The sequence below is a fragment of the Capsella rubella genome, unplaced genomic scaffold (assembly GCF_000375325.1).
Source record: "Capsella rubella cultivar Monte Gargano unplaced genomic scaffold, Caprub1_0 scaffold_7, whole genome shotgun sequence".
Taxonomy (NCBI): domain Eukaryota; kingdom Viridiplantae; phylum Streptophyta; class Magnoliopsida; order Brassicales; family Brassicaceae; genus Capsella; species Capsella rubella.
Window position 1 is genome coordinate 9,392,297 of NW_006238917.1, and position 8,777 is coordinate 9,401,073.

The 8,777-nt window shown below is 38.8% G+C and overlaps 3 protein-coding genes across 4 annotated transcripts; 2 read left to right on the forward strand and 1 right to left on the reverse strand.

Annotated features, from left to right (window-relative positions):
• The first annotated feature begins 1,063 nt into the window (after positions 1 to 1,063).
• LOC17879476 (probable pheophorbidase) lies at positions 1,064 to 2,397 on the forward strand. The gene is made up of 3 exons (XM_006284278.2): positions 1,064 to 1,584; positions 1,697 to 1,828; positions 1,905 to 2,397. The coding sequence occupies exons 1-3, from the start codon at positions 1,201 to 1,203 to the stop codon at positions 2,184 to 2,186; spliced, it is 798 nt and encodes a 265-aa protein (XP_006284340.1). The 5' UTR covers positions 1,064 to 1,200; the 3' UTR covers positions 2,187 to 2,397.
• A 911-nt stretch (positions 2,398 to 3,308) lies between these two features.
• On the forward strand, positions 3,309 to 7,203 carry LOC17878680 (probable pre-mRNA-splicing factor ATP-dependent RNA helicase DEAH8). Of its 2 annotated transcripts, XM_023778332.1 has the most exons (4): positions 3,309 to 6,105; positions 6,284 to 6,432; positions 6,635 to 6,705; positions 6,816 to 7,203. In XM_023778332.1, exons 1-4 carry the CDS (start codon positions 3,362 to 3,364, stop codon positions 6,861 to 6,863), a joined length of 3,012 nt encoding a protein of 1,003 aa, XP_023634100.1. In that variant the 5' UTR covers positions 3,309 to 3,361; the 3' UTR covers positions 6,864 to 7,203. The 2 variants fall into 2 exon arrangements, with proteins under 2 accessions (XP_023634100.1, XP_023634099.1); XM_023778331.1 differs by having other exon boundaries at positions 6,635 to 7,203.
• LOC17878160 (VAN3-binding protein) lies at positions 6,808 to 8,777 on the reverse strand. Its single transcript, XM_023778333.1, has 5 exons — positions 8,259 to 8,777; positions 7,690 to 8,083; positions 7,339 to 7,551; positions 7,139 to 7,188; positions 6,808 to 7,049 (listed from the first exon to the last, which is right to left on the reverse strand). The coding sequence occupies exons 1-5, from the start codon at positions 8,628 to 8,630 to the stop codon at positions 6,984 to 6,986; spliced, it is 1,095 nt and encodes a 364-aa protein (XP_023634101.1). The 5' UTR covers positions 8,631 to 8,777; the 3' UTR covers positions 6,808 to 6,983.

The following is an 8,777-nucleotide window of genomic DNA, read 5'->3' on the forward strand; positions in this document are numbered from 1 at the left end:
ATTTTCATGAAATTGTTTTTTTAAATTGGGGGTGTTTGGCTTAAAGTTGTCCTTCCCAATTAATAGTATAGATTGTAAGAGCTTGATTATATATTTGGTTAAAACTTTTGTTTTCAATTATATTTCTTCTTTATTTTATGTACTTCTTCATTTTTTTTATTGTCTTTTATACTATTAAATGTATAATACATATGTATAATAATATTTTATGGCTATAAGGAAATTATTTTATCGATGGGATTCAAAAATATTGATTTCTGACCATCGCACCATAAGAAAATCAAGCTAAATAAACCATCTTCATTGCTTTACTTTAGATGTTTTTTTCTTTCTCACATATTCATGTATAATTATTTTATTTTCAAAGTATGTAATTATTTTAACAAAATAATTTTTTGTTATATTCAAACCAATTTGTAAGACACTGAAATAAATAAAATTTTATACACAAATAAAGGTAATTTGTGTGTATATTTATAAGTTTACACACATATTTGGATAAATTTCAACATTTTTAGTGGTTGTTTTGATAAAGTTTGAAAAGGGGATAAATTTAAAAAGTGATTTTTTAAAAGGGTATTTTTTAAATTCTCCCAATATCATTCCTATTTTTATCATTAACAATATTATTGTTTTATCAAAAAATACTTAAAAGTACTACAGAAAATTACTATCAAAATTGAACAATTAATCAACGAATAAATTCAAAAAATATGGATGTATGCTTATATTGTATGATTTAAATAAATAAAATGTAAAAATGTCATAAGCATTGAAATTTATTTAATCTATTTTTTATAAGTAAAAATTAATTAAAATTAATTAAATAAATATACAACAACCCGCGCATATGCGCGGGACATTATCTAGTGACAATAAAGATAACCTTTTTATCTTAATGTTAGAGAATTTTACACATACGTTCTGAAGATGAGTATAACGTAAAATAGACACCGACAAAGATATATAATTAATAACGACAAATATATTAAACTAATAACGACAAATATATTAAAGTAATGACGTCCGGACGTTGTCGAGACAGTAGCAAAGTCAGATGAAACCTGTGGACGAAAATAAACCACCCATTGAAAAAGAGTTTTTGATGTTATCTCCAAACAGTGGACCAAAGCTGCATTCGCTTTTGTGTTAAAAGTTGAGTGCGTACGTGAGTTAGCATAGATTGAGAGGCTTATCGCGATGGGAGGAGACGGTGGTGCTGAGCAGCCCGTGATTCACTTTGTGTTTGTTCGAGGTGCCAGTCACGGTGCTTGGTGTTGGTATAAACTCACCTCTCTTCTAGAAACCGCCGGATTCAAAACCACCTCTGTCGACCTCACTGGCGCTGGAATTAGCGTCACTGACTCTAATACCGTCTTTGACTCCGACCAATATAACCGTCCTCTCTTCTCTCTCTTGTCTGATCTCCCTCCATCCCACAAAGTCATACTCGTCGGACATAGCATGGGCGGAGGCAGTGTCACCGATGCTCTATGCAAGTTCACCGACAAAATCTCCATGGCCATTTACCTCGCGGCTTCCATGGTTCGACCCGGATCCGTCCCTTCTCCACACGTTTCAGACGTGAGTGTGTGACTCGCTTACTAATTAACTCACCTCTCTGTTCTTGTCATGATCTAAAAAAAGATTATATCAATCTACTACTCGGTATTAAACTCTTGTGATTGTTTTATAGATGCACGCAGATGCAAGAGAAGAAAATATATGGGAGTACACATATGGTGAAGGTACAGATAAGCCACCCACCGGAGTCATCATGAAACAAGAGTTTCTACGCCAATATTACTATAGCCAAAGCCCTCTTGAGGTTACTCTCTTATTTACTTCACAAGCTAATGTTTCAATACTACTATTGTGTGGTTATTGAATATGGTTATTGGTAGGATGTAAGTTTGGCAACTAAACTGCTGCGTCCTGCTCCTATGAGGGCATTTCAAGATCTTGATAAGTCGCCTCCGAATCCCGAGGTAGAGAAAGTCCCGCGAGTCTACATCAAGACTGGTAAGGATAATCTATTTAGCTCCGTGCGTCAAGACCTTTTGGTGAAGAATTGGCCACCCTCTCAGTTCTATGTCTTGGAGGAGAGTGACCATTCTGCTTTTTTCTCTGTGCCAACCACCTTATTCGTCTATCTCCTCCGTGCCGTTTCTTTTCTTCACAAATAAAACTTTATTTAGTTTGATCATGCACATATTGATTTCAATGGTATGAACGATTTGAAGGTGGTTGATATGAGATTATGATTTCATCAAATGGTTTGCCTCTTATGTTAATTTCATTTGAGTTTGAATAAGCTTTACATGTCAAGCAAAGGGAGATTAGATATCTTGGTTTCTTTGTCAAAATATCTATCATAGTAGCTAAGATTAAGTTTCATTGCGAGACAAAATATACTTAAATCACTGATGTGATTACAAGAGAGAATTAGAAGACGTCTACGTCTCTTTTTCTTTCTTTCTTTTCTTAACGTTTGTGAGTGAAACTAGGTTGTTTGAAATACTTGTCACTAGAAAGTACACAAATGTTGGTTTTGTACTCTGTGTCTCTGTCCAATACAGAGCAGACAGTACTCACTAAAATGCATGCACTTTGTGTTAAGAAATTGAGTAGATTATTACTATTGTTTTTTTTTTGTCAACAACAAAACTAAAATTGTCTCCTTAGAGTCAATTGGGAGGACAAATGTTTACGAGAGACCGTGGGTGGAGAGACGGTGGTGAATCATATGAATGGATGAATCCGTAATTCACTTTGTGTTTGTTCCATAGGGCCAATAATAGTTTAGTCTATGACCAAAGTCCAAAGCCCTCTAATTTTTTTTTATTGGTAGAATGCAAAGCCCTCTAAATTGATGTGAACTTTATCATACAAATTATGAAACAAACAAGGCGTTCAAAATAAGAAGAATACCATGTCATAAAATTTCATGAGATTCTTAACAAATCTCTGATATTAATTGGATTAACGTACGACATAAATGTCAACAATATCATATAAAAAAGTATTAAGATAACGTACATCTGGTGACCTTTTTTTTTTTTTTTTTTGAAAACGTATTTGCTGATATTAATATGTTGCAGATTTTATTAAAGTATTTTTCACGTTTTAAAAGTAATAAAGTTCGCAAATTGAAGATGATGTGGTCTATTATTCTTGCTTATCACGTTTACTTGACTTTTTTCATTAAAGTTTAAGGACAAAAGAAATTAAAATAAATTCCCAAACCAAATTGAGAATCTACCCGTACGAAAACTATATATATCACATTTTTTTTGGGGCGAACATTAAACCAATCTCAAAGAATTAGAAGACGACGACGACCACTGATTCAGCGGAAGAGATGAATTCGAGAGATCAGGTACGAGCATCATCATCAGGTGAGAATCTGGATCTGTATAAACATAGGGAAGAAGATGAAGAAGGGTTTATGTCGGTGGAGAAGATATGTCGCCTTCCTGTTTCTATAAGATTTAATCTACCAAAGAAAAACTCTACAAAGAGAAGAAGAGAATCTAGAGAAGAAGATGGCGAGAAGAAGAAAGCGAAAATGAGTTCTGGAGATAAGGTTTTGAGTATCGATGAGATTAGGATAGTGAGGAGGCGAGGGTATCTGAAGGATCGAGAGAAGAAGAAGGTCGAGGAGTTAAGGGATGCGATAGAAGACGAGATTATGTTCTTTGATGGTGTGAAGGTTACTGAGAGAGAAGAAATTGCGCTTAGACATAAGATAGAGTTGTATGAATTGGTGAAGAAAACAGAGGATGATGATGTTGAAGGGTATAGGATTCCAGATGCTTATGATCAAGATGGGTGTATTGATCAGAAGAAGAGATTTGCTGTGGCCGAGCAGCGTTATAGTGAGGGGAAGAGGACTGGGAGAGTCGTTACCGAGCAAGAAGCTTGGGAGGAACATCAGGCGCAGAAAGCTAGAGTAGGTTTTGGTGGAAAGGATAAGAAGCAAGTTTGTGATGGGTATGAGTTTGTGTTTGACGAGTTAGCAGGTTTGGTTGAGGAATCTAGTAGTGAGGTGGAAACTGGGAAGCACCGACGTTGTTACTCGAAAACAGTTGCAGATAAGGCTCGGGAAGAGAGGGAGTTTCTTCCGATTCATGGATACCGGGATGAATTGCTGTATCTCATTGAAAAAAATCAGGTTCTTGTGATTGTTGGGGAAACGGGATCAGGGAAGACTACGCAGATACCACAGTATCTTCAGGAAGCCGGTTACACAAAGCGTGGAAAGATCGGTTGCACTCAGCCTAGGAGAGTTGCTGCTATGAGCGTCGCTTCCCGAGTGGCTCAAGAGGTTGGTGTTAAACTGGGACATGAAGTTGGGTATTCCATCAGATTTGAAGACTGTACTTCAGATAAAACAGTTGTGAAGTACATGACCGATGGGATGCTGTTGCGAGAGCTACTCACAGAACCGAAACTTGATAGCTATAGTGTGATCATAATTGATGAGGCACACGAAAGAACCCTGTCCACTGATATTTTGTTTGCCTTAGTTAAGGATGTAACAAAGGTTAGGCCTGATCTGAGGTTAATAATCTCAAGCGCAACGCTTGAAGCTAAAAAGTTCTCCGAATACTTTGATTCGGCTCGGATTTACCTAATCCCAGGACGAAGATATCCAGTTGAAAAGCTATACAGAAGATGGCCTGACGCTGACTACTTGGAGACAGCAATACGTACTGTGTTTCAGATCCATCAGACTGAGCCGACTGGAGACATTTTAGTTTTCCTCACAGGTCAAGAAGAGATTGAAACAGCAGAAACAAAGTTGAAGCGAAGGATGATAGATTTGGGTACAAAGAGCTCTGAGATCATTATCTGTCCTATCTACTCAAATCTCCCAACCGAACTACAGGCAAAAGTGTTTGAACCAGCTCCTAAAGGGTCGCGGAAAGTTGTCCTGGCAACCAATATCGCAGAAACATCATTAACCATTGATGGGATAAGGTACGTCATTGATCCGGGATATTGTAAGATCAACTCATACAACCCGAGAACCGGAATGGAGTCATTGCTTGTAAGTCCTATTTCCAAGGCCTCCGCAGAGCAACGAGCTGGTCGGTCTGGAAGAACAGGTCCAGGAAAATGTTTCCGGTTGTACAATGTAAAGGATTTGGAACCCACCACAATACCGGAAATCCAAAGGGCTAACCTTGCAAGTGTTGTGCTTACTTTGAAGAGTCTTGGGATTCAAGATGTGTTCACTTTTGATTTCATGGATCCTCCACCAGAAACCGCTCTTTTGAAGGCTCTAGAGTTGCTCTATGCTCTGGGTGCTTTGGATGGAAATGGTGAGATTACTAAGGTAGGAGAAAGAATGGTGGAGTTTCCAGTTGATCCGATGCTATCAAAGATGATTGTTGGTTCGGAAAAGTACAAGTGCTCGAAAGAGATAATCACGATAGCCGCCATGTTGTCTGTAGGGAACTCAATCTTTTATCGACCAAAGAACCAGCAACTTCTCGCCGACAATGCTCGGATGAATTTCTATGTAGATACAGAGAATGTAGGCGACCACATTGCGTTGTTAAGGGTCTACAATTCCTGGAAAGAAACAAACTACTCGACTCAATGGTGCTACGAGAACTTCATTCAGAGCAAGAGTATGAAAAGAGCTAGAGATATACGTGACCAGCTGATTGGACTTCTAAACAAGATTGGAGTAGAACTTAATTCCAATCCGAATGATTTAGACGCAATAAAGAAAGCGATCTTGGCCGGATTCTTCCCGCATTCTGCAAAGTTACAAAAAGATGGATCGTACAGAAGAGTGAAAGAACCTCAGACAGTTTATGTACATCCTAACTCAGGCTTATTTGGGGCATCACCTAGTAAGTGGTTGGTGTATCATGAACTAGTACTTACTACCAAGGAATATATGAGGCATACAACCGAGATGAAACCCGAGTGGCTAATTGAAATAGCTCCTCATTACTACAAGCTTAAAGACATTGAAGACACTCAGCCAAAGAAAACACACAGAAGAAGCGAAAGAGCCTCAACGTCAAAGGTTGATACTCACAAGAAAACCCGGACATCAAAGGTCGATACGAACAAGAAAGCAAAGAGGTAACAACCAAACTTAGTCATATCTCTTTACTGTTTCTGAACGAAGTTAAAAAAATTGTGCTACTAGAACTTTTTCATCCATTCTCTCTGGAAGATACTTTTATGTTTAGTCGGCATCAATTTTTTTTATCATTACTAACTACTGTTCCTTTCCATCTTATAAACGCATGATTCTGAGTTATTTCGAGTTTACTGGGGACTATAGACAACTGATAAGAAAGGGGAAAATCAAGAATTCAACAGCGACTGAAAAACTCACCGGGTATATACACGGGGAAGATGCCAGGATTTTCACGGGTGGTGGAGAAACACCTGGACATTCTTCCGGTGAGATTCATTAGGCCTTAGAATAATCTTCTTCATTATTTCCAGAAAAAAAATGTTTACAACTGACTGAAATAAAAGCTGCCGAAGATGAAAAAACATCACACCTACTTACAGATATGTATATGTAATGAAAATAACCAACACTAATACTGTTAAAACAAGACATGACTTATGTGTTATGTGCTATCGGCAATGTTTGTAGTTTCAAGAGAAGTGTTGGTAACCTCAACAGCAGTTACCCGATGGAGAAGATTCCGGATGCCATCCACCCATGTCTGCTTATCAGCCTTGCTCTTGCACTTGAACTTCGTTAGACCTTTCCCAGTACTGATTCCTAAGTAGAGCTCTTCTTCTGCGTTTTCTGTTTCTTTTCCATTTTGCAGGCCCGAGACGATCTCGCATACATCATTTACAATTCCTGTAGTGTGTAGTGATTTAACCATTGGATCAAGTAAGCATTGGAAAAAGTCTCAAGACTACTTTGGCTTTACACAAATGAACACCACGACCATTGAAAGAAAGAAGAGATATCTGAAGGTGACAATAGTTAGTTAACTACCTTTGCTTTTCATGGAGAACGCTCCTCTGACGTGTTTGCTTTTGATTTCTACTACAACCTGCAAGAGAAAACGAGTTGAATGTCAACTCTAGAATTTGACAACCATAAAACTTGTTTGCTTTGATGAGTTTTCGCTTTTTTTTAAACCTGAGATCTCTTGTTGATGTACACTTTTATATGCTTCCACCGCAAAGCTCCTGAAAGGTTCATAAGTCGGTTCATCAATATCGGTAAGTGAAAGTTATTTGTTGTTCAAATTACATAGGCCGAATATACACTTTCTTGAAATAGAATATCATCATTCACAGCAATCAGGAAAGAAGAAGCTCTCTTGCTGAAAATATTACCGTTTCGTGTGCACTGCATTAGATCTCCAGTACAATCCAGTTTTGATTCTTCATCTCCCTGTGCAGAGATCTGTTCATCGGTCGTGCTAGCGCAATCGAGCTCAGAAGAACAGTAATGAGTTTCTGGTAAAGCTCTTTCGCAAGGGCTTATAGCTGCGTTGTTCTTAGCTTCCTTTGGTAGTCTTGCCCTCAAAGCTGCTTCTCCTCTCAATGCTACATTATCAAAAATGCCATAAACATAAATCTTATCATGACATCAAATCGAATGATCAACTCAAATATGCATTGGACTAAGTTTTACGCCATTGTAGCATTCAAGAAAGATCTGATCAAGGTCAAGGATGAATTTACCAGTTGCAGCTGCAGCAGTTAAAGTCAACAAATCGCCAGGTCCACGAACATCTACGGCAGATCGGACTGCAGAGACGACACGATCGTGACCGGCTCCGGAGAGCTCCGCCAATTCGAGGCAGTGAGAAGCCAACAGCTCCGAAGCCGAAGCCAGCGCTGAACTCATCGTCTTTGATTCCGTGAAGCCGTCTTGGCTGCACGAAGCTGTCACGGCGGCGATGGCCGTCGCCAGAGACGCAATCGATACGGCGGAATGAAGATGCGCATTCTCCACTCGAGCTTTATCTCTCTTTCTTACGGCGGAGCCCTTACCTCCGACAATTTCTCGGTGGTGGAACCATTTACCGAGCGTTCCCGTCCTCCGCGCGTTTACCACACTCGCTAGCTTTCCCGTCTGTCGAAGAAACAGTTTAAATATTATGGGCTTTTCCAAGATATGGTTATTATATAATTTTGGGCCTATGAACAAATTATTGGCCCGTACGATAAAACACCTTATTTGCATGATCGTAGCATACAAATCATAAAAAGACAGTAAAACTGAAGATGTAGAAGCAAGAGAGACTTACTAGTAGCGGCGGTGGTGGTGGAACTGGTGGTGATGGTGCCGGAGCCGGCGAAGGGACGGCGTCCAACTTAGAAATATTAGATTCTTTGTTGGTTTGTTTATTAGGTTTCTGAGAAGACAAAGCTAAAGAGATCTCAGACGTAGACATGCTCCATGATCTGCATAGAAACTCCATAGGCTCTCTCGGAGTTTTAGGCGGAGGAGGGATCGGAGGATACATAGCTGGAGATGAAGAACACTCCGACGTATCGTTTTCCGGCACCGACGACAGCGTCATGCTCTCGTCATCTCCTTCTAACTCTTCGATTTCTTCTTCCTCGGCTACTTCTTGTAGTCCGTATGGAAACAAGTCGAACGTACGGTCATGATCCATTAATAAAAGATTCAGATCTCTCTGTGTTTGTGACAAGAATCAAATATCTGATCACTTAAGCGTACTGATCTGTATAAAATATCTTACTATATGTTTTTAATGTGTGTAAGAGGATATCTTATAAAAATATAAGCACCTACTGACACA

What these genes read in the sequence shown, in the direction of transcription:
- LOC17878680 (XM_023778331.1), top strand. Translation starts at nt 3,362, where the DNA reads ATGAATTCGAGAGATCAGGTACGAGCATCATCATCAGGTGAGAATCTG. An exon ending in ACGAACAAGAAAGCAAAGAG is followed by an intron (nt 6,106 to 6,283) that starts GTAACAACCAAA and finishes CATGATTCTGAG; the next exon opens with TTATTTCGAGTTTACTGGGG. An exon ending in AACACCTGGACATTCTTCCG is followed by an intron (nt 6,433 to 6,634) that starts GTGAGATTCATT and finishes CAATGTTTGTAG; the next exon opens with TTTCAAGAGAAGTGTTGGTA.
- LOC17879476 (XM_006284278.2), top strand. Translation starts at nt 1,201, where the DNA reads ATGGGAGGAGACGGTGGTGCTGAGCAGCCCGTGATTCACTTTGTGTTT. An exon ending in CTTCTCCACACGTTTCAGAC is followed by an intron (nt 1,585 to 1,696) that starts GTGAGTGTGTGA and finishes ATTGTTTTATAG; the next exon opens with ATGCACGCAGATGCAAGAGA. An exon ending in ATAGCCAAAGCCCTCTTGAG is followed by an intron (nt 1,829 to 1,904) that starts GTTACTCTCTTA and finishes GGTTATTGGTAG; the next exon opens with GATGTAAGTTTGGCAACTAA.
- LOC17878160 (XM_023778333.1), bottom strand. Translation starts at nt 8,630, where the DNA reads ATGGATCATGACCGTACGTTCGACTTGTTTCCATACGGACTACAAGAA. An exon ending in CACCACCACCGCCGCTACTA is followed by an intron (nt 8,084 to 8,258) that starts GTAAGTCTCTCT and finishes TTTCTTCGACAG; the next exon opens with ACGGGAAAGCTAGCGAGTGT. An exon ending in AATGCAGTGCACACGAAACG is followed by an intron (nt 7,189 to 7,338) that starts GTAATATTTTCA and finishes TGAACCTTTCAG; the next exon opens with GAGCTTTGCGGTGGAAGCAT.